General features: G+C 41.4%; 1 protein-coding gene across 2 annotated transcripts in view; it reads left to right on the top strand.

Moving 5' to 3' along the window:
• The window catches only part of ERG (ETS transcription factor ERG), a 289,046-nt gene that overhangs the window by 82,153 nt on the left and 183,122 nt on the right, over positions 1-23,771 (top strand). For both annotated transcript variants that reach the window (XM_010368712.2, XM_010368714.2), the window contains one exon: positions 1,415-1,500. In XM_010368712.2, the coding sequence (XP_010367014.1) occupies positions 1,462-1,500 (39 nt within the window). In that variant the 5' untranslated portion in view covers positions 1,415-1,461. The remainder of the gene's footprint in view (positions 1-1,414; positions 1,501-23,771) is intronic.

Below are 23,771 nucleotides of genomic sequence, written 5' to 3'. Positions count from 1 at the left end.
GCTTAGTAGCAAACTTGAAAGACAACTTTTGAAAATGTCTCCAGTTCTGTAATCATAGTGTTTTTATTTTGCATTTGTTACGGCAAAGAGCCATTGTAAAGAAGAAAAGAAACAAAAATATACAGGTGATAAAAAGCAAGTGATGGCTTCTAAAAACGTAAACTAAAAAAGGCATTTTTAGTATCAAAAAGACAACTGATGGCTTGGCTGCGATCTGCAGAGCACCAGAGACTGGCTGGGGACCAGTTACTGGAGGCTGGAGCCTGGAAGGAGGGGCCCCATGATGGAAGAGGTCACCCTAGAATCCAGCCGCAGTCAGAACCGTAACCAAGCGCCCAGGGAGGCTGAGCAGCAGGTGTTGGTGGTGGGAAGGTGAGGGGAAGAGATACCCGCTCTCCTCTCACCCCTGCTCTCCAGATGGGGCCATGTCAACCAACCCTGACAGGTGGCCAGGAGGCAAGGCGCCTGCTGACCGCATCTGTAGAGGTCAGCCCTAGGGCCTGGGACAGCAAAGGAGGCTGGAGACTGGCTTGGTGGAAGCGGAGGGGCACAGACAATGGTCAGAACAAGCTGCTTTATAATTCGAATGAGGGAATATATTGGATTAAGTATTTATTTCTGGAAAATTCCTAGATTATAGGCATCTTTAAATTTAATTTATTTAAGGCATATTTTAAAATGTCCCTTCAAAATATGGGTTGATATCTGCTAATGAAGTCAAACCAAAATGTTTTTGGGCTCTGGAGTCAGATAGGCTAATCTGATTTGAGGTTTGGTTCTGTCGCTTATTAACCAGGTGATCCTGGACAAATCAGTAACCTTTATGAGTCTTGACGTCCGCAGCTGGACAATGGGAATGACAACTCTCAGAGTTGTGGTCAGAATGAAATGAGAAAATGTGTGTGGAGCCCTTAGCACTCAAGGAACTGGCACTGAAGTACTCAATGAATGGGAGCTGTGCTGTTTACTAAGAACTTAATAACAAAGCTGAAAAGGATGTGCAGATCGCCTGAGTTTTGGTGGGATTTCAAAGTCCTGTTTTCTCAGTATGATAGAGAAGTATGTCCTGTTTTAATCTCATGTCTTCCTATAATGGATCCCTCATTAGATCCTGCCCATGTGGAAGGATGTGTGAATATTGCATGTGATGTGGGTCAGGTTGAGCTAGATTCGTCTGGCCTGTTGGACTAGGGTTCTTTTGAGCTCATTTTAAGTGATTTTCCCAATGGAAGGAAGGTGAGTTATCTGGTTACCTCATGGACCACACATACCTAGAGGATGCCTTTAGGCAAACATGCTTAACGCAAAGCTATGATTCTTCTGCCATTGGTGAATTGTGTCCAGTCCTGCTAGAACATAAAACACAGAAATGCAGTTGTTTATTATTATTTATGTTGTTCCTTTTGTCTTCTAGCCATCAGGTTCTGAACAGCTGGTAGATGGGCTGGCTTATTGAAGGACATGATTCAGACTGTCCCGGACCCAGCAGCTCATATCAAGGTAAGTCCTGTCTTGGCCGGGAAGCCAGCTCTGCCTTCCTCTGCGCCTAAATTTTCATGGATAGCAGCCCACGTGTCAGTTAATTAGGGGTCAGCCAACACAGCCCAGGAGCTAAGAAAATGGTTTTTACTTTTTTAAATGGTTGAAAAATCAAAAGAAGCATATTTCATAACATGTGTAAATTACATGAAATTTACATTTCAGTGTCCATAAAGAAAGCTTTATTGGAACACAGCCCCATGCATTCATTTCCATATCATCTGTGGCTGCCTTCACTCCATAATGGCACAGTTGAGTAGATTCGACAAAGACCATATGGCCTGCCAGCTGAAAATATTTACTGTCTGGACCGTTTCAGAAAAAAATTTGCTGAGTTAATATATGAAATCACATCCAAATTCTTCTAACTCCTGTTTTAATTCCATCTCCTTTATACTTGCCTGGGGTTAGCGAGGAGACAAGAGGGTGAATGGTTGGATTTCCGATATTGGAAGGTTGTTTTATCTGGGCTCGCTGACACTTCAGCGCTCCATCACCTCACAGCTGCCCTGGCTGCTTTCTGACCTGCACTTCCTGAGGCTCTGGAGGTGAGAAGGTGAGGAAATGAGACTTGTGCCAAGGGAGGTCCCTGAGAGGACTCTGACCATTTATTTTGACACTACACATACATTTGGGTAATAGCTACAGGGAGGAAATGAGATGGTAGTTTTCATATACTTGACACAAATAAAGACTGCAGAAAAAAATGAGGGCTTAAGCTACCTTATCCAAACAGGCTGTCTACACCTGTGCTGGTTAGTTCAACTCTATCTATGCTGGCCAAAGTAATTGACTGCACGGCCAGTTCTTCACTTTCCCCATGCTAATTCATTTTCCCTAAGCGGTATGGTTGGTTTTACTAATTTATATTCCTTGCCTAAAACATTAATTGAAAATGGGAAGGGCTTATAATTGAAAGGAAAGTTTGTGGTATTGAAAAATATATCTTTTTGAGTAAAATATAAAAAGACTTTCAAAATCCCACACATACAATTACACGTGGACGTACACACATTTTAAAACAATACATTTGATGAGGCATTCTGGACCATGTGCAGCTCACATGCGTGCACATTTACTTTCTTTGAAAATGGAATTGGAAGTAATACGAGTTTCCGTGCATTCCTTGAGCTTTGTGGGTGCTCCTGCAGTTTCAGAGATTGTGGTAACTCTCGGGATGTCGAGAATTCTAAATTTTGCCCAAGGCCATAGAGGAGCAGATGCTCATGGGGACAGTATAATTTGATTTCTGTGTGATGTTTTGTTGGGCTATGACGGTTGTGTTTATCAGAAAAAAAAATGCAAGTGGCAAATCTCTCGTGAATGTGATAAGGTTTCTTCAGAAGTGCTGGGAACATATTTGATCAGTGTGTCTATGCTACACACATAAAGTGGGAGAAAGACTGTCTTGAATTTTTAGGGTCTGCTGACCATGAAGCTGCATAATGCAAAGAAAAGCTCACAGGGAAGTTGAGACAATAAATATCTTCTGTAGTTCAGAATGTGAGGGACGGCGACTAAAATTCATTTCATTGGCATTCCACACCACCCCTCCAGGCAACCAGAAGGAAATGATGAAGTCAGCAAGAAAGTATTGCAGATTTTAAAAAGCTGATTCATAAAGCTGAAACAATCCCATACAAACCTGAAAACACCATCTTTGAAAATGTGTGTTGGTAGAAATGTTTCTGTATTTAATTTCAGGAATGAACTGTGATTTCAGCTCTGCTTTATCTTATTATCATCATATTGGTTGATCATATTGGTTGATGTCAGTATATAATATCATCATATTGGTTGATGTCAATATATAAAATATAATTTTGAGAAAGCATAAGTCTGAGAGTTTTTTAAAAATAAATTTCAGGCTGGGCACAGTGGCTCACGCCTGTAATCCGAGCACTTTGGGGGGCTGAGGCGGGCGGATCACAAGGTCAGGAGATCGAGACCATCCTGGCTAATACGGTGAAACCCCATCTCTACTGAAAATATAAAAAATTAGCAGGGCGCGGTGGCGGGCGCCTGTAGTCCCAGCTACTCAGGAGGCTGAGGCAGGAGAATGGCATGAACCCGGGAGGCAGAGCTTGCAGTGAGCCGAGATTGTGCCACTGCGGTCCGGCCTGGGCGAAAGAGCGAGACTTCCGTCTAAAAATAAATAAATAAATAAATTTCAACTCACATGGCTTCTGTGTGTTTGGAGAGATGAACTGGCAATAAGAAGTGTGGTTACTAATAGCTGATATTGGCTGCAAGGTAGAATTATGTTAAAGATGTTTATTTCCTTTATAAACCTATCAAAATTTCACTTACTAGAATTTGAATAATTATTTTTGTAATTCTTTTTTTGCATATGAATTTGGCGTTCTTGACAACAAAGTTGGTAGGATGATTTTCTTCCACCGATTCATTAAAATGCCTGATGTGGGAGTTTTTGAAGTAAAATTTCATGTGCGAGAGGTTTCTGGCTTTGGGCTGAGAAATGCTGCTATGATTTCTGGGAAGGAGGTTCTTATAAATGGCACATGAATGGTTCCTCTTGATGTATTAACGTATTTAGTGGAAGATTTTGTTTTTGGTTCATTGCTACTAAAATGTTTTTGTTATCTGAGAAGGACTTGAGTTTTCCACAGAAGTGGCTTAACACTGCAGATGTGATTCTTGTGAAGACTCTGAGTGTCATCACAGTCCTGTCCGTAGGCCGTCCTGGAGGACAGGAACATTCCTTTCATCTTAGAGAAATTCACTCTGCACAATTTATGACGACTCCTTTCTGCCAGAACAAATAGCTTTTACTCTTTTGTATGTTTAAGGAGCTGGAAACAATAAAAAAGGAAGGATGGTTGAAAACTATGGAATATTAAATATTCTTGATTTAAATAGTGCAAGAATTGTGGCCATTCGTTTACAAACAAAATGAGCAGAATGTTTATTTTAGCTGCCTCTCTGTCGGTGATAACAGTAATTGTCACTAAACATAATTTGATTTCCCTTTCTTTGCAGGCTGTTCTAGGTACCTTTATTTTTTAATTTTTATTTATTTTTTTAAGACATGGTCTCGCTCTGTTGCCCAGGCTGGAGTGCAGTGGTACGATTATGGCTCACTGCAGCCTTTGCCTCCCAGGCTCAAGAGATCTTCCTGCCTCAATCTCCTGAGTAGCTGGGACTACAGGTGTACGCTGCTACACCCAGCTAATTTTTAATTTTTTTGTAGAGACAGGGTCTCACTATCTTGCCCAGGCTGGTCTCAAACTCCTGGGCTCAAGCAGTGCTCCCACCTCAGCCTCCAAAAATGCTGGGATTACAGGCATGACCAAGTACTTTTTTAATTACAGAAATTACACTAACTACCGTATCATGCAGATCTACTCTTAGCATGTTAGGTGTGTGTGAAGATACAACTCTGTGAAGGGGTAGAGTTGTCACAACCAAAGATCCACTGGGTGATTATCCTCAGATCCTCAGCAGACAAAAAAAAAAAAAAAAAAAAAAAGCAAATCCATTTTCTTAGGATCTATAAATATTTTTGTCATTAATTATATTTCTGATAAAGCTTTTTTAAATTCACTTGATTGCATTTCCTAAAAAGGGTTCTGTCTCTGTAATATTTTCATTTACTAACATTTGCTGAAGAGGACTAACTAATTCCCTTTGTTGTTCACCAGCTACTCATGTAGAATAATACACATTTTGGAGCTGATGGAATGAGGACTGGACTGAGAGGGGAACCATCTGTATGTTAGTTCTGCTCCGTGGGGCACCAGCTGTGAATCCTAGAGATGCTGGTCACGAAAATTCTCCAAGCTTTGCGTTCTTATCCGGTTGCGTGTCATGGATAAGAACACATTCTGGCTCAGTTCACATTCTGCTCTGACGTTTACTAACTTGGTGATTTTGTACAAGTTCCTTAGTTTCTTTGTGCCTTGGTCTTGTTTTCTATGAAACAGAAGCATCTGTTTTGCAGGGTTCGTGCGAGATTAAATGAGTTAGTACGTTTAGACCCCACTGAGTACTAAACAATTGTGAGCTATCACTTTGATCTATAAAATGAGGGTGGCATACCCATCTTAAAGATAAAATATCATCCTGTCTCTAATACCCATGGAGCAACATGGGTATGTTTTATAAAACACTGAATGGAGTGAAAAATACCAAAAACAGAGCACTCTATATAGCACATGCTACTTACATACATAAAAAAGTTATACACTCCTCAAGCAACATCATAAGCTTTTTCCAGGGTACATACATACCTAACACATATAGATCACGTTGGAGTGGGCGCTTGCCTATGTGGCACATGCTGGCTTGTTGCTTTGAGAAGTGGTTAGGGGATAAGGGAAAAAATAATCATGCAAATAAAACAAGTTAATAACAGTGATGTTTTTATGTGGCACAGTGGGTCCTCCATGCTGGTAGGAGCATGAGTTTGTACAAGCACTTTTGTGTTGGCTTGGTGTTACCTAGTAAAGCTGAAGATGTGCCTAGCCTGTGATCCAGCAGTCTTACCCTGGATCTGTATTCTGTTGTATCTGAGCACCAGGAGGTGTGTATGAACAAAAAACAGAACAACCCAAATGTCCATCTACAGAAAAGTGGATAAATAAACCTATTGTACTCCACCAATGGAGTATTATACAGCAGTGAAAAATAAACTCCAAATGTCTCTCTGTAGCCCTGTATCAATGTGGATGGTTCTCATATGTGAGTAGAAAAAGTTGCAGATTATATACAATATGATTCCACAAATTAAGACTAAAAAGAGGCAAAATTAAAAAGCATATTATTCGGAGAAAAGTAATATGTGTTGAAAAGAAAAACAAGGACAAAATAAACACATAACTCGGCATTGGAATTACCTTGTCGGGGAGGGGAGAGTTTTGGGGGAAGGTCGTAAGGGACATCTGAGGTCCTGGTGCTGACTGTCAGGAACTAGGGAGTGCTTACAAAGGTGTTGCTTCTTCTTCTTTAAATTGCACAAATAGCTTACATATCCTGTTTTGTGTGTGCTATTTGCAATAAAAATACTAAAAGAAGAGAGGAAAAATTAGATGGCTCATAGTGAAGTCATTCTTGAGAGGAAGGTGCTTTCTAATTGTAAAACTCGGACTTTAGCAAATCATCACGTTAGAGATCATTTGATCTGATGCTGTTCTAGCTGCAAAGAAAGGTGGGAGCTACTGCTGGTCAAGTGACTTCCTTGAAGCTCAGGCTGTGCCTCTACCAAAGCTGGGCACGGGCCATTTCCAAGTTGAGTGTGTCCTCCTGCCTTGGCTTTCTAAGTTTTTCCACCACACCCTTTTGCAATGAGGAATGATTTGGAGACTTTCTGACTTGGGCTTGTTTATTTGTTCAACAAACATTTAGCAAACCCTCCACGTACCCACACCAGGGGAGAGGAGGAGTCAAAAAGGCACACCGTCTGCCACTGCAGGCATGGGTCACCTATTCTCAAACACTTCGGGCACTGTGAAGCTGCTGGCGAGGCCCAGGGGAGCTGCTGCTGGGGTCTGGGCAGGATCTCATGGGGGCTTCCTGTAGTCTGCACCTTCACCTGCTCCGCTGACTCACCCATCACCCCTGTGTCCTGCTGACAGCACCTGTGTTCAGCAGCTGCTGCTTCTGCCTGTAGATCTCCTGGCAGAGGATCTTCCTGGGGTCACACCTTGCTGTCTCTTCCAGGTGAAGCAGGCAGGTGACCTTTGAGGGTGCCTGATGAGGCTGGGGATTCATAGGTCCACTCACCTGTAGCAGGCGAGTACGGGTGCCTGAAGCTGCACCCTCCATTGACACATCCTCTGTCCTCCAGCTCTTGAAGGGTGTCCAGGCTCAATTCAGCTGAGCTAATCGCTAGATACTGCTCCCTCAGATTTTTATGTGAGGATCAGGCACCAACAATGGATCACAGGGTAAACAAAGTCACTGTTCAGGTTTCTAGTTGCTGTTCACATGTGGGGAAGGACTAAAAAACCAGCTTACCCAGGATTTGTTTCTAATTAGGATTTTCTCCCCTTGGGTTCCTTTTCCCTTTAGCTTTTATACTTTTGCTCATTTTTATAAGTGTGCTGGGGCCAGAGGATCTTCGTTTGAAGCTCGGCTCCACCTGTTACTAGCTGCCTCAGTTTCCTCAGCTGTAAAATGGGAATGAAATAGTGCATCTACCCCATGGAATCGTGAGGAATAAATTAGCTAATGCATTCAGAGCGTTCAGAGTAGTGCCTGACACACAGTGAGACTTATCATCACATCACATTACATATTGTCAATATAGTAATATGTACACCACGTTAATTAATAACATTAATATTTTTAAACAATATAGCATATTGTTAACCTATGATGTTGTATACTAGCATACTGTTACATATAGCAGAGGAAGGGGAAAAGTAAGAAGGGGAAATCTTACGGAAAAAATTAAATTGACCCAGGGTCAGTACTTCCCAAGAAGTGAACTGAAGCACTTCTTTCCCACATTGTTCCACGGCTGCCACTCTGGAAGTAACGCTAAGTATTTCTGACCATAAAAGATGCTAAACTTAAACTCTGTCTGTTTTATAGACGGAAGAGTCTAAAACAGTTTCAGAAGTAGCAGCGTTCTGTGCGAGGTCACTGCGAAGCCTGAGATCCCAGCTTTTCAATAACATGAAGCAGATGCAGAAAGCGCCCAAATCTGCCTCGTGAGGAAGGGATTAGGCGATGTCTCAGGGCTGGTGGTGATTTATCCCATCGCTATGACGAAGGCTGGATTTCACTACAGAGCCCCCACCTGGCTGACAAAAGACTCATTGAGTTGTAAGCATTTCTCACAGTGTGCAAATCTGATTTATAGTCACTGTGCTTCACAGGAAGGTGGAAAGTTTATCCTTTTGAGAATGTACTCAAAAGAGACAGAGTTTCCCCCCCCACCCCAAAGTCTGTCTTCTATGAAGCTGATGTAAGTCTTTGCTATGCTGCCTATTTTTTCTCAATAAATCAGCTTTGATCAGTTTCCAACCAGGTTAGCACATCCCGATGAGCCTTGTGACTTTGTGGCCGGGTATAGCTGCTTTTTCTTTTCTTGTACTTTCATTTTTCTGCAGGATGATGGCATATTAAAATTTCTATAATGAGTATGGCTTTTATAATCAGAAAAACAATATTGCTTTAAAATATCAAGATATTTAATATGGCATAATGATAGAGACCCTGCCTACAGATTTCTTTATGTGAGTGGTCTTGAGCTGGATTGTACCTTCTGTTTCTCCTTCTTGCTGGGTTCTTGCACCCCTTAGGGTCGCCATGCTGGGCACCCTCCAGGGCCAGATTCCGATGCGAGCTCAGTCCCTGTAGCCTTTGGAGCGCTGTTCAGCATGTGTGCAGCGGGGTTTAGTGAAGTGTTCCCCAGACATGCTGCACCATCCCCCCAATCTGGCGATTCCTCGTTAAGATTCAGTGAGGCTGACATTCAATGGGGGACACCAGCTTAATCAGGAAGTGTAGGTGGGGGTTGGAGGAGTTTCACAATCACTTCCCTGGAGAATGGGTAGAAGTTGTGCATGGTTAGTCTAGACCTCCTGTGGGGCAGTTTCCCTGAGGAGTTTGTTAAAATGCAGATTCCTGGTATCTAACCTAAAGCTTCTTCTCCGGTAAGTTTGGGTTGGAGCCCAGGGTGCTGCAGTTTAAACACCTGAAGTGTTTCTGCATACCTTGCTCAGATAATTGATAATTATCAACAATGAACCTAGCCTTCGGCAATCGACAGATATTTATAAAAGGAACCATTTTGTTTGTTTGTTGGTTTCTTCATTGAAGGCTGCTGTCTTTTGCATGGCTGCTGTGAATATCCTAGTCACACCTCTAAGGTTTAGAGAACATTATTTGGACTTGGGTTTCAAAACATCAGCAAGTCTGTTTGGCTCCACTATTTGGTGTCATCGAGCCCAGAAGAGAAGTGACACTTGTCACTTCTTCCACCTTATAGGAAATTAACTTAGGAATCTGAGTCAATAATTTTTCTTAGGGTTAGCCCTCAGCAGTTGAGTATTTTAGAGACATCAGCAAGGTTGACATCACTGTCTCGGACTTAGCCCTGTCTCTGCAAATGGGGGTTGATGATCATTATCCTCGTTGTAGGACTCAATGTGGGGCCACTGTTGCAGGGGAAGCAGGAATTGGAGGGTAAGTGGTTCAGGACTCTAAATGGGCATTTTCCCATGGGGACACCCAACTTTCTCTTACTAATGAATAGGAACAAGTCCTACTTATGGTTTTGTGCTGGTTTAGTCTTCACCTTCTTTTCCTTCTGTGTCTTTACCTGCTGATCGCAAAATCCCATGGTGTATTGGTATGAGTGATCATTGATACCAGATCACCCAATTGTGCCCATCTGTACTTCTCCAGGAAGTATCTGAGAGCACTGTTTTATCACATTCTGTTGTGATTTTTAATCTTTGCTGGTTTGATGGGTGACAGTGGAGTTTTATAGATGTTAGCATTTGGAAACTTGTGAGTTTGATCATCTCTTAATACTCTTCATACACTTATCAACAAGTTATGTTACCTCATTTGTGATATTTTTGGACCCAATTTCAATCTAATCATTCAAAATTGCTAGGGCTACAGCATGAACTGAACAGATGATGTCCCTGCCTGCGTGGAGCTTCCATTCCTATGGCTGAGATAGAATGTGCTCAAGGGAATAGCTGCAAATCAAGTGGTGCTGGTTAGTATTCTCCAGAACAAAGCAGGGGAAGCAAGAGACTGAGGAAGGAAGAGGTGGAATTTTACATGAAAGTTTAGGGAAGGTCATCGGGAGGAGGTGACATTCAAGCTGAGACCTGAAGGAAGTGGGAGCATGAGCCGTGTGATCACACGGGGAAGAGTATTGCAGAGAGAGGGAATAGCGTGTGCAAAGGCCCTTTGGCAGGAACTTGCCTGGCACGTTCAAGTAACAGCAAGGAGACGGGGCTGGTGTGGAGTGAGGTTAAAGCTGCAGGCTGTGAGTTGGAGGCCTGCTGCTGAGGCTGTGTTGTAGAGTTCTGTTAAGCAAGGATAAGGGCATTTTGATTTTATTTTGCACACGGTGGGAGGAGAACCACTGGAAGATTTATAGCAGAAGAGATCTGATTGAATTTTTTTTAAAGCTCTCTTGAAGTATAATTTACGTTGGTTGAAGTTTTAAAAGAACTGCTGTCATGCGGGGAACAGACTAGAGGGGGGCCAAGAGTTGAAACAGGGAAGGCTGATTAGGAGGCCACTGCCAGACACCAGACAGTGAAAGGGGATGTAGTGAGAAATGATCAGATTGGGGATCTGCTTTGAAGGTAGAAAAGACAGCATTTGCTGGTGGATTAGATATGCAGTGTAGGACAGTCAAGGATGACTTCAAAGATTTTGTTTGTAACTGGGTATATGATGGTGCCACCTACTCCAAAAGGGACGTCTGCAGGAGGGGACAGTTGCAATGAGCTGGAAATCAAAAGTGGGGTTTGGCTGTGTTGAGTTGGAGATGCCTGTTGGATATCCAAGTTGTGATGTTGAGAGGTTGATGTGAGTCTAGAGGTCATGTGAGAGATACATTTGTGATTCCTGAGATACAGCTCAACCCTAAGGCTGTATCTGAGGCTGGGTGACTAAATGAGACCACCTAGGGACCAAGATGCAGAAGAGCCTTAGGGTTGAGCTCTGGACCCCTCCAATGCATACAGGTTGGAAAGAGGAGGGGGAACTTACAGAGGAGCTGAGAAGAGGTCCCAGTGGAGGTAGGAGAAGGGCTAAGAAACTGCTGTCTCAGTGAGATGAGGACTGAGGATTAGCCACAGGCTTTGGCCACCTGGACATCATTGTGACCTTCATATGAGTGATTTGCATGGAGTGGACAAAAGCCACCTTGCAGTGAATTCGAGCAAAAAAAAAAAAAGAGAGAGAAGTGCAGACGGCTTATATGCAAACAACTCTTTTACATGATTTAGAAGGTTTAGTGAGTTTCTCAGCAATTTGTATACATTATGTTTTAATGATAATGCCCCTCAAGTATGTCATATTTCTTGTGCAGATTGTTTTTGATGATTATTCTAGCTATTCGTTTTTATGATGTTCTTTTTCAACACCCCATGAGATAAACATTTTTCTTTGATCACACTGATTGATAATTCTGTTTACTTTTCACTTAGCTTTTAACTGAGAAAATTTTATCTATTTTATTCTTCTTTTTACTTGTGTGTATTTACCAGTATTCTGTGTAACTTGTTTAATAGATATCAAAGAAAATACATGTTATCGTAAAAACCACCAACAAAATCATTCAGCATTCACAGGAGATAAGGCTTGTAGTATCCAATTCAAGTTCCTTCATCAGGATTTCTGGATTCTGTGCAAAATGAACACAGCATCACTTTGTAGCAGTTTTTTTTTCTCTTAGTCCCCTCTGCAGGGTTGATAATAAAAATATTTGATAATTAGCATGGACACAGTAATTGGAACGGGGCATAAACCACTCAGAAAATATTACAGTTGGGAGCAGCAGGTGTCCCTGTCACGTTGCACACCACTCTCTCCCGATACCTTACACACGGGTGAACTGGATTTCTGGCTCCATGCCTTTCTGGCCTTCTGACTTTTGCCTCTGTCCTCTGATCCTTGCTATTTGTCTCCTTGCCATTTTGGGAAAAAAAGGAGGCATTTACTATATAAGGATTATCCGTGTGCCTGTTTTTATGTTCGCTAGATTATAAATTACTTACAGTGATCACATAATCATTTCTGTATCCTGCGTTATATATTGTGTATGTAGCACATGCTTCACATGTATGGGTTGACCCAATTGAATAAGCAATGGCGACAGTGGAAGAAGAGTGATCCAGGGACTTTGTTGTTTTCTGGGGCAGAACTGAACATGTCAGTATTCACTTACTCTTTATTTTCTCTGCTTTCTGGGTATGATGGTAACCATACATCCAATTTATAGCAGAGAGGACATGCTCTCAAGGACCATGTGTCTTCGCTTTTATAGGTACCTATAGACTTCATTTGTTAGAGCAGTTTTAGGTTCACAACAGAATTGAGCATATGCCACAAGTGCTCTCATAGAATTCCTGCCCCGACACATACATAGCTTCTCCCACTATCAACATTTTACCATGTGGGTGGCTCGTGTGTAACAAGCACTGAACCTACATCGACACATCATTATCACCCAAAGTTCGGAGTTTTCATTAGGGTTATACTCTAATATAACACCATATACTCTTGGTGTTATATGTTCTGTGGGTTTGGACAAACATGTGATGACATGGATCCACCATTATGATATCATACAGATTAGTTTCACGGCCCCCTAAATTCGCTGAGCTCTGTGTGTTCCTCCCTCCCTCCTTCCTAGGCCCTGACAACCACTGATCTTTTTACATCTCCGTAGTTTTGCCCTTTCCGGAATGTCATATGGTTAGAATCATACACTGTAGCCTTTTCAGATTTTCTTATCTTGTTTAGTAATGTGCATTTAAGCTTCCTCCTTGTCTTTTCATGGCTTAATAGCTCATCTTAACTTTTTAAACCATAAAACTCTTTTAAAATTCGTGAATACTATATATTTTCTCCCAGGAATAAGAACAAACACGCACACTTTTATATGCTCATGAATCTATTGCAGTCAATTCAGTACCTCCCCTCCACCACCAACCCGACTCTCGGTCCTGCAGGAGCCTGGGATACCAGGTTAGCCAGTCCCTGAAACCCGTTGAAGCAGTTGATGAAATTGAAAGTGAATTTTTCTTTGCACCTATCTTGCTAGAAACTGTGTTGCTCCTTGAGCTCAGTAGAAGGTTAGAAGTTCTTTGAACAAAGACAGTTTAAGAGGTGCATTATCAACTTAAATGTAGTTCAGATCACAGATACCCATTCTGTAGTTTTGCATACAGGAGCACGGCTTCTCAAACTAATACATCCATAAGTCACCTGGGGACCTTGCTAAAACCAGATCCCAATTCAGTAGGTCTAGGGCAGGCCTTGCGATCGTGCGCCACAAACTAGCCCCCAGGTGCTGCTGGTTCTGCTGGCCTGAGGACCAGCCTCTTTAAAGCCAGGCTTGAAAGCCCTGTTTTCCAAACGACAGGTCATGACCCATTTGTCTAAGTGAGTCAAGGCCAGGATTAACAAAAGGAAATGGGATGGAGTAAAGTGGAAACTATCAGGGCACATCACATATAGAAATAAAAAGTATTATTTTTGAAAACTTTTGTTTTAGTTCTATATGTGTGTGTATGTGTGTATATATATAATATATACACACACTGAGTTTTATAATAATCTACGTTAGTTTGTACTCTGGATACATTCTGTGTAGCAAGAAACAAGGGTAGAAGCACTACACTGGTTTCATTCTAAATAATAGGGAGTTTGCAGGCATAAAATTGCACATGTGTTTCTGTGGATTTTGCTGCTCAGATTCTGGTATCCAGATGTCGGGATTTTAACCAAGGCAGGACTGTAAATAGCAGAGAAAGTTTTTTTTTTTTTTTTTTTTTTTAAAGATCAAATTCCAAAATTCTGGTTGTGTTTTGCTTAACTGAGAGTATATGTTACTTCTGAGAATGTACTTTAAAAAGTAAACTCATTTAACTGAAACATGGCTATTAATTTGTTTGTGATTCTTTGTCGATTTTCTGGAAAGTCCTGTTTGTTTGTATTAAACATTAACTCTGCTGTACACTGTTAATACACTGCTCTGATCAATATCCAAAAATGAACAGTAATACCAATTCATATGGATCTTCAAATTAGTCTCGTAAAATTTTACGATGATGGTATTATTGAGCCAACTGAGTTTGAGACTGACAAAATATCTAATTTTAACCAGGTGATTCTTGTATCCTTTGTTTTAAAACCTCAAGTTTAAAATATCTTTATATTTACATTAATTGTCATTAATCAAAAATGTATGCCTAAAGTAACGGTAAAAACAAGGCAGTTTTTTATGACGTGTTGTTTGAAAAAGAAAAGGATTGCGTGGAATTTACCCATTTCCTTGCATATTACCAAAGTGACCTAGAGCCTGCAGGTGTGACAAAGGGTGATGGATCATCTCCTTACCTGTCCTGTTTCACCTTCAGGGCACAATGTCCTGCAAGAATTATATGTAAAATAGACAATGTTGGCAATGAGCAAAGACATCAGGAAATAAAACAGACCAAGAGGGAGAAGATATTTTTACCTATGAATAATTTAAACAATATGCTCCAGTTCCTGTTCCTCAGTCTTTTACGATAATGGAAAATTAACATATATCCAATAAAAGGATTTTAAAAGAACTGTTACTTGTTTCCTCAAACCTGAAATTAAAAACAAACAAACAAACAACAAAACCCTTAGGTTATGTAAAACATACCATGTGAAGAAATGTGGCTCTGAAGAAGAAGAAAAAGACATTGAAAAAACCCTACATTTTATAGTATTAAAAGGTATGTGTTAGAAAACCTTTTGCTTGATATTAATGAATGACATAAATCAACTGAAGGACTTACTATTCTTGCATCAATTAAAAGCATTTGATTTGAAAATCTGAAAGTAGTGTGTTACATACAACCCTAATTATTATGTGCCCCCTGTTTGGATGAACGGAGGCAAGGTGGTGCACTTCCGGGTTCTTCTTAACCAACTTTTCCCCGGCACGCGAAAATGCAGCCGGTGCCCGGGAAGGTGCAGACCAACTGGGCATGCGCCAGGTGACGTCAATCCGAAGAGACCAAGATTTACCTGGTCGCACCTGTGGAACGCCCCCTGACACGCCCGTGCCCCGCCTATTGCCCTCCCACTCCTAGAAAAGCCGCTCCGGAGGCACGCCACGCGCGGCCTTCCTCAGTCCTCCACTCCTGTCGGGATGTCAGGACTGCGGGAACTCCGTCCGAGAGCCCCACCGGGGGGCTCTGTCGGCCTTCTTTGCCGGAGGCCGACAGACCTCTTCCCCACACCTTAGGTGACCAAAATAAACTTGCAGTTTTGCTCCTACACTTGCCTACTCGCTGGTTCTTTTGTACCTGCTCTGGTGGTCTTAGAAAAACAAAACACCCTCATGTAAACAGCAACATTTGATGATCAGTTCGCTCCACGAGGATTATAATTTGGGAAGCTTTCTCATTTCCTTTGAAATGGCTAAATAGCACCATGGGTAATTTGAATTATATTAAATTTTATTTTCCAGAAAATGAGTCTTCATGTAGGGACTTGAAAAGTCACTTTTTGCTGGTATTGCTTTTAGGAGTATTGTGTTAGTTGGGTTCCCTGGGAAGCAGATGTTGAGACGGAATTAGGAATGTTAGTGTTTTATTGGAGGGGGAACGGGGCTGTGCCTGTGAAGGATAAAACAAGGATGAAGCAAGACTGGGTAGGGAGAGCCTCAGACCAGGTACAGATTTGATAGTTTGACCAACCCAACGGGGAGCTCTGGAGCAGAGCTTGCCTTTGGAGGGCCCCGGGTTGGGCAGAAAGGACCAGGCTCTAGTACCCTGCTGTGTCAGTGATTGACTCAGGGTTGTCTGGGATGAGGCAGGGCCTGAGGTATGAACAGCTGGAGACTGTTCAGATGCATGCTAGATTCTTCCTTGAAGGGAGATCCTAGTGGCACACCTCTGGGGCTGCCATAGCATCTGTAGAAGCAGGAAAAGGATGTAGCTGGTTCCTTCTGAAAGTCCAGCAGGGTTATCATTTGCTTGACATTGTCACCTTCCTTGTCTTTTTTGGTTGTTGTTGCAAATTTACCTTTTGCAAGACTACTTTCTGCTCAGAATTAAATGCCCTTTGTTTACAAAATCTATATAATTTTCATGACTTAAAACAGCTTCTGTCCTGAGTGCTTAGATGGGGTCGTTTGCCATTGGACAATCCCACCACTGTCAAGTGCCACCATGATGGGAAATTGTAATATTAAAGAAAAGATGAGGATGGGTGTGGTGGCTCATGCCTGTAATCCCAGCACTTTGGGAGGCCAAGGTGGGTCAGGTGTTCGAGGTCAGCCTGACCAACATGGCGAAACCCCATCTCTACTAAAAATACAAAAAAATCAGCCAGGCGTGGTGGCGCATGCCTGTAATCCCAGCTACTTGGGAGACTGAGGCAGGAAAACATTTGAACCCGGGAGGCAGAGATTGCAGCGAGCCAAGACCACGCCATAGCACTCCGGCCGGGGCAACAAGAGTGAAACTCTGTCTCAAAAAAAAAAAAAAAAGATTATTAAAAAATTTCTTTTAGATTAATTTTATTGTTTGGATGTTTCTTGGGCTTAGACCTTCAGATAAGCGATTTTGACTCTATTTGTTATATTACCTGCCTCTACTGTTATTTAAGGTTGGCATTAAATTTCTTTCAGTGATTTTGGTAAAGCCCGTCATCAGTTAGTTAGACCTGAAATCTAAATGACAAAATCGTGCTGGTCATTATATCTTTGTCCTCTAAAAATTTGGGTCCCAGAGTTGGTCTTTTTTTTTAAGACGGAGTCTTGCACCATCACCCAGGCTGGAGTGCAGTGGTGTGATCTCTGCTCACTGCAACCTCCATCTCCCGGGTTCACGCCATTCTCCTGCCTCAGCCTCCCAAGTAGCTGGGACTGGTGCCCACCACCACGCCTGGCTAATTTTTTGTATTTTTGTATTTTTTTTTTTTTTTTTGAGACGGAGTCTTCGCTGTGTCGCCCAGGCTGGAGTGCAGTGGCGCGATCTCGGCTCACTGCAAGCTCCGCCTCCCGGGTTCCCGCCATTCTCCCGCCTCAGCCTCCGAGTAGCTGGGACTACAGGCGCCCGCCACCGCGCCCGGCTAGTTTTTTGTATTTTTAGTAGAGACGGGGTTTCACCGTGTTAGCCAGGAGGGTCTCGATCTCCTGACCTCGTGATCCACCCGCCTCGGCCTCCCAAAGTGCTGGGATTACAGGCTTGAGCCACCGCGCCCGGCCTTTTTGTATTTTTTAATAGAGACGGGGTTTCACCATGTTAGCCAGGATGGTCTCGATCTCCTGACCTCGTGATCCGCCCGACTGGATCTCCCAAAGTGCTGGGATTACAAGCGTGAGCCACCGTGCCCGGCCCAGAGTTGGTCTTTAATCCTGCCTGGGGCTCCATCTCAAAAAAAAAAAAAAAAAAGGGAGATGGGATCCATGGAGAAGGATCTATTATTATTATTATTATTATTATTATTATTATTTATTTTACCAAGTCCATTGCTGACAAGTAGAAACGTCGCCCTCAGAGTGGGTCCCCAGCAGGCAGGTATGTTCCAGGCTCTGCAATTCTCCCATTCCAACCTCCTGTGTCTAACGGATTTAAGGATTTTCGGATCAGAAAAAAAAGTACTTTGGGAGGATCCTTCTATGTGTTTCCGTGTTCTGCTCCTGATGTCTCTGTGCCAGGCCATCAGCTAGGATTCATGGAGCAAGGTCTGTGGCTTCAATGCTGGGTGATCTTTTGCCTCCATTGTGAGGCACTGGTAGACACCCTCCAGCCTGAGGCACCAGTCTGCCCTGTGCACACAAAAGAGACTGCATCTCCATATCACTATTCTCTCCCCTCTCCTTTCTTGCTATTATTTTCTTTGTATTCAAATTATGTCGTTGATACTTTTAATGTTATTTTACATTTCCTTGCACCTTGATGAAAGACATTGTGTATTTTTTCTCACCCTTTTCTGTGCTGATTTTTTTATCTGTTCACAAATATTGCCCTTATGACTCCATTTCCCTTAAAGGTGGCTTTTAAGTGTTTTTGGTTTATTCACTGAAATCATTTACGTCTTCCTTCATTTTGCCTTGTAACTGTCACCTCCGTGTGTTAAGTAAATCTGGGAGGTTTATCGTTTCTTGCATTTGGCTCATTTCAATCTGCTTTCCTTACTGATATGTGATAGGAAAGAAAGTAATTGCCAAGGAAGGCTATCCCAGTCTTGTAGGAATGTTGTGGCAACATTAAACCCCACTCCATCTTACATTTCCACACTTTTGCCATTTACTATTCAAGGATTTGGAGACTGGGGGAAACCTGTTTCTTGTTTGAGGCACATACACTAATGTTTGACTTTGGATTTCTGAATGTCCTTGGAAAAACAGAATGCTGACAAGGACCTTGAGAGAAGGGACGGTGATTCACCCTGTCTTAAAGAATGAAACTTAAAACTATTAGCAGTATAATTTTTACAAATAATAGTACTCCTCTTCTTATTACCTAAATCTCCTATTCAGTTTCAAGTTTCTTGCTTCCCCCGGTGTTGACCTGTTTCAGGCTGGGAAACCTTGATTTGGACGGAGGTGTGGTTTGTCCTCTTTCTCCATGGTACATGTCGGCTTCTCCTGCTATCATCTCCTTGCCGCCTCTGTGCCCTTGAAATCAATGACGTGTTGAGGGAGGTTCACCAGACCAGGTTTGAGGCTGCCCTCAGCAGGTTCTGCCTTCACAGACTGGTACCTCTTTTTTAGAATGAGGTCTCTGCCAAAACTGTGGGAACCCCCCAAAACTTAGCATCCTGATTTAGATCAAAGAAAAAGATGACAAAATTAAATATAAAATGCCAGTTGCCATAGGATATATAAAATGATAAAATAGTTCCAAATTATAAGTAAGTTTTATTTTATTTTTTATTATTTTATTTTTATTTTTATTTTTTTGAGACGGAGTCCCGTTCTGTTGCCCAGGCTGGAGTGCAGTGGCATGATCTTGGCTCACTGCAAGCTCCACCTCCCAGGTTCACGCCATTCTCCTGCCTCAGCCTCCCGAGTAGCTGGGACGACAGGCGCCCACCATCACGCCTGGGAATTTTTTGTATTTTTAGTGGAGACGGGGTTTCACCGTGTTAGCCAAGATGGTCTCGATCTTCTGACCTTGTGATCTGCCTGCCTCGGCCTCCCAAAGTGCTGGGATTACAGGCATGAGCCACCGCACCTAGCCAATCATAAGTAATTTTTTAAAAGTTTTGTTCTTTGGTTGAAATGCAGGGAGAACACTTTGTCCATCTTCCTAATCTCAGCTAATTCTGCATCTTTAGGAGAGAAGAACGGTTAATATGCAGGTGATGCTGGGGTGCCCATCCTTATGGAACAGATGCCCCCAAAGTCATACCCAGAACATTCTAAGAGTCTTCTGAGAAATCCAGGGAAATCGTCCACAAAACACATGGTTTTCCCCATGTGGCTAGGATTTTATTTGCACCCTTAAGATGTTTTACATCTAAATTGTCACTCTTACTCTCACTGGTTAACATTCTCAGAGTATAATGCCAAGACTTTTAAATTGTTAAAACTTCAACCTTTAAAACAATACACATATATTAGTTTTTTCAAGCTAATATACGTTTGGTCATTGATCCTCAGAGATTGCTACACACCCCAGTTTGGCCCCAGAAGTCCAGGGGATGTCTTCTAATAGCAGGTGACACAAAAACTTATCTCTTGCAGCCTAGAGAAGCCCAGGGACCGACTGTGTAGCTTGTCAGCTGCTTTATGTCCTAGATCTTTTCATTTTATTCTAAAATAGTATATTGCAATATTGAAATTCAATATGGAAATATTTCCTTGTGGCTTTAAATAAACTTTTCAGGAATGCGTATTAGCAACTAAAAATAGAGAAAGTCTCAAAGTTCTCCACTTTTCCAAAGCTATGCTGGAGATTTAACACTTTTCTTAGCACTCTGAAGCATAGAATCCATGATATCAGTGGCACAAGGTCACAGAAACACTTAGAACTTTCTCTTCCTGAGTACACATAGCTTTGGAGTAGCTGAATACGTGTGCTTTGTGAGTGTTCAGTGGAGAGTCCCACAAAACATGGTGGAGGCGGCAGAACCTGGAAGACCCAGTAACTCTATGCGGCGGCTACTCTAGTGGAAGCCTGAGTTCTCTATTGGGTAACCTTGGATAACCTTGGATGATTGGGTTAGGCTCTGCTGAGGGTGCTGGGCAGATGTGAGGGGCTAGCTACCCCAGTGTTAATCAGGGTAGGCTAATAGCTCTAACCCTCAAATTTCAGTGGTCTAAACAAAGTTTATTTCTCACTCCTGTCACAGTCCAGTATGGGGGTTTTGGGGTGTGGTGGGTCTGCTGGGTAGCTCTCTTGTGAGAGGAACAAGAGAACCCAGACTTATTCCCACCCAGCCTCTGCCTAGCCTTCCCCAATCTCTGTGTCCTCAGAAGCCTTTCTTTTTAGCCAGTGGGTGGGAGAAGAATGGAAGATTGCATGTGGACGTGTGTTTCCTCGTCTGGGCTTCCATCTACCTTTCACTGGCCAGAAATGAGTCACATGACCACACCTGGCTGCAAAGGAGGCTGGTCAATATCGTCTATCTGAGTGCCAAGGAGGAAAAGGGATATTAGCAAAGGCTTGGCCAGCCTCTTTTGTATCCACAAAAGGCTGCAGAAATGTGGTTGGCTCCTATGCCCAGTCTCCTCCTATCTCCAGAGATGTGACTTCTTCTCTTCTTGGGTGACTACAAAATAATAATCTTCTTCATTCTTTCTCTCATGACAAATCTTGATGTCACTGTGAACAACCTAAAAAAGTAAAGAATTATATATAATAATTATAGATAAGCTCATCAACCCAGATACAATTAACATTTTAATGATTATATTTTCAGTCTGTTTTTCCATGAACAATATTACATATAATTACTTTTGCCAAAAGAGGTCATAGTAACTGCTCTTTTTTCAATTTTTTGAAACTGCTCTTTAATCATTCCAAAACATTGCATTTCTGCAATATTGCATTTTTCTTTTTCTGTGTCCATAGAAACTGTTTAGTGACCTATACAATTTCATCCTATGTATATTCCATACATTTTAAGCTAAATATTTATTGATTAATTTTTTTGTTGGCTTCAGATTTTTGGCTGTTATATGCAGGGCTGTGTTGAATATCCTGTAACTATCTCTGATTAAATCTATGGTAATTTCCTTAGGTTCTAATCATATAAGTAGAATTTCTAGAACAAAGAATATGCAACTGTCCAAAATTTTTACATGTATTTCCAATTTCCTTTCTGAAGACTCTTACCAGTTTAAACACATACAGTATATGACATTACTTGTTTCCCCAATATCTGCCAATATTTGGTATTATATTTTTATAATTTGACAGTACAAATAGCAAGACCTTGATAGGTCACATTTATTTGCATTTCTTTGATTGTTAACTTGTGTACTGATGACTTTAACTTCTTCATGTCTTTAGTCCATTTTTCCATGTGGACTTGAATTTTTCTTCTTTATTTCCTCAAATGTGTTGAGTCAGACATAGTGCATAATATAATATAGATACTCAATAAAAACTTGTTAACTGAACAAAGAAAATTATGTTAAGGATGTAACATACATGTTACATCCTTATGTTATAAGTTACATCCTGTATGTTAGGGATGTTAAAACTCTGTCAAATATGTTTCATATATTTTCTCCTGAAAATTGTCTATTAAATAATAATATTGAAAATAGAAAATTTTTGACACTGAATGTATTCTTTTTTTATGGAGAAAAAACCTAAACTATTTTTTATAGTCTTTCAATATATAGTTTCTTAATTTTTGTGTTTTTTTTGAGACAGTGTCTCACTCTGTCAGCCAGGCTGGAGTGCAGTGGCACGATCTCAGCTCACTGCAACCTCCGTCTCCCGGGCTCAAGCAGTTCTCCTGCCTCAGCCTCCTGAATAGCTGGGATTACAGGCATGTGCCCACAACACCCAGATAATTTTTGTGTTTTTAATAGAGTTGAGGTTTCACCATGTTGGCCAGGCTGGTCTCGAACTCCTGACTTCAGGTAATCCGCCCACCTTGGCATCCCAAAGTGCTGGGATTATAAGCGTGAGCCACTGCGCTGGGCCAAATTTTTAACCTGTCATTTAATTTGTTAACATTTTTCTTTATGAATTCTTTAGTTCATCCTGACAGAGGCTGTTCTCATCCTAAATTATGTAACTGTTCATCTGTGTTTTCTTTCTGTGTTTTGTGGTTTAATTTTTAATTAAATCTCTAATCTATTTGGATTTTTTAGATGTATAGTGTGAGATAGGGATTTAATTATTTTTTTTCTTTCTAACTTTTAGGTTCAGGGGTACATGTGTATATTTGTTACATGGGTAAATTGCATGTATGAGAGTTTGGTGTGCAGATTATTCCATAAACCATGTAATAAGCATAGTGCCCAATTGGTAGTTTTTCAATCTTCCCCCTTTATCTACCCTTCACTGTCAAGCAGTCCCTGGTGTCTATCATTCCATTCTTTGTGTCCATGTGTACTCAGTGTTTAGCTCCCACTTATAAGTGAAAGCATGTGGTATTTGGTTTTCCGTTCCTGTGTTAATTCCCTTAGGATAATGGCCTCCAACTCCATTCATGTTACTGCAAAGAACATGATTTCATTCTCTTTTATGGCTGTGTAGTATTGTATAATGTTTGTGTACCACATTTTCTTTATCCAGTCCACCATTGATGGACTTCTAGATTGGTTCTATGTCTTTGCTATTGTGAATAATGCTGTGATGAACATATGCCTGCAGCTGTCTTTATGGTAAAACAATTTATATTCCTTTATATACCCAGTAATGGGATTATTGGGTTGAATGGTAGTTCTATTTTAAGTTCTTTGGGAAATCTCCAAACTGCTTTCCACAGTGGCTGAACTAATTTACATTCACACACGCAGCATATACGTGTTCCTTTTTCTGTGCAACCTCACCAACATGTGTTATTTTTTGACTTTTAAAATTGCTGTTCTGACTGGTGTGTCATGATATCTCATTGTGGTTTTGGTTTGCTTTTCTCTAGTGAGTAGGGATGTTGAGCATTTTTTCATATGCTTGTTGGCCACACATGTCTTCTTTAGAGAAGTGTCTTTTCATGTTTTTTTGCCCATTTTTTAATGGAGTTGTTTTTGGCTTGCTAATTTGCTGAAGTTTTTTAAATAGATTCTGTATATTAAATCTTTGTTGGATGCATAATTTGCAAATATTTTCTCCTATTCTGTACGTTGTCTGTATACTCTGTGGATAGTTTCTTTTGTTGTGCAGAAGCTCTTTAGTTTAATTAGGTCCCATTGTCAATTTTTGTTTCTGTTGCAATTGCTTTTGGAGTCTGTCATGAAATCTTTGCCAGGACCTATGTCCAGAGTGGTATTTTCTAGGTTTTCTCCTAGGTTTTTGTAGTTGTATGTTTTACATTTAAGTCTTTAATCCATCTTGAGTTGATTTTTGTATATGATAAAAGGAAAGGGTCTGGTTTCATTCTTCTGCCTATGG

This window comes from Rhinopithecus roxellana, chromosome 13 (assembly GCF_007565055.1).
Source record: "Rhinopithecus roxellana isolate Shanxi Qingling chromosome 13, ASM756505v1, whole genome shotgun sequence".
Taxonomy (NCBI): domain Eukaryota; kingdom Metazoa; phylum Chordata; class Mammalia; order Primates; family Cercopithecidae; genus Rhinopithecus; species Rhinopithecus roxellana.
The sequence above is the reverse complement of the archived record's forward strand: the minus strand, read 5'-3'. Positions and strand labels throughout refer to the sequence as shown.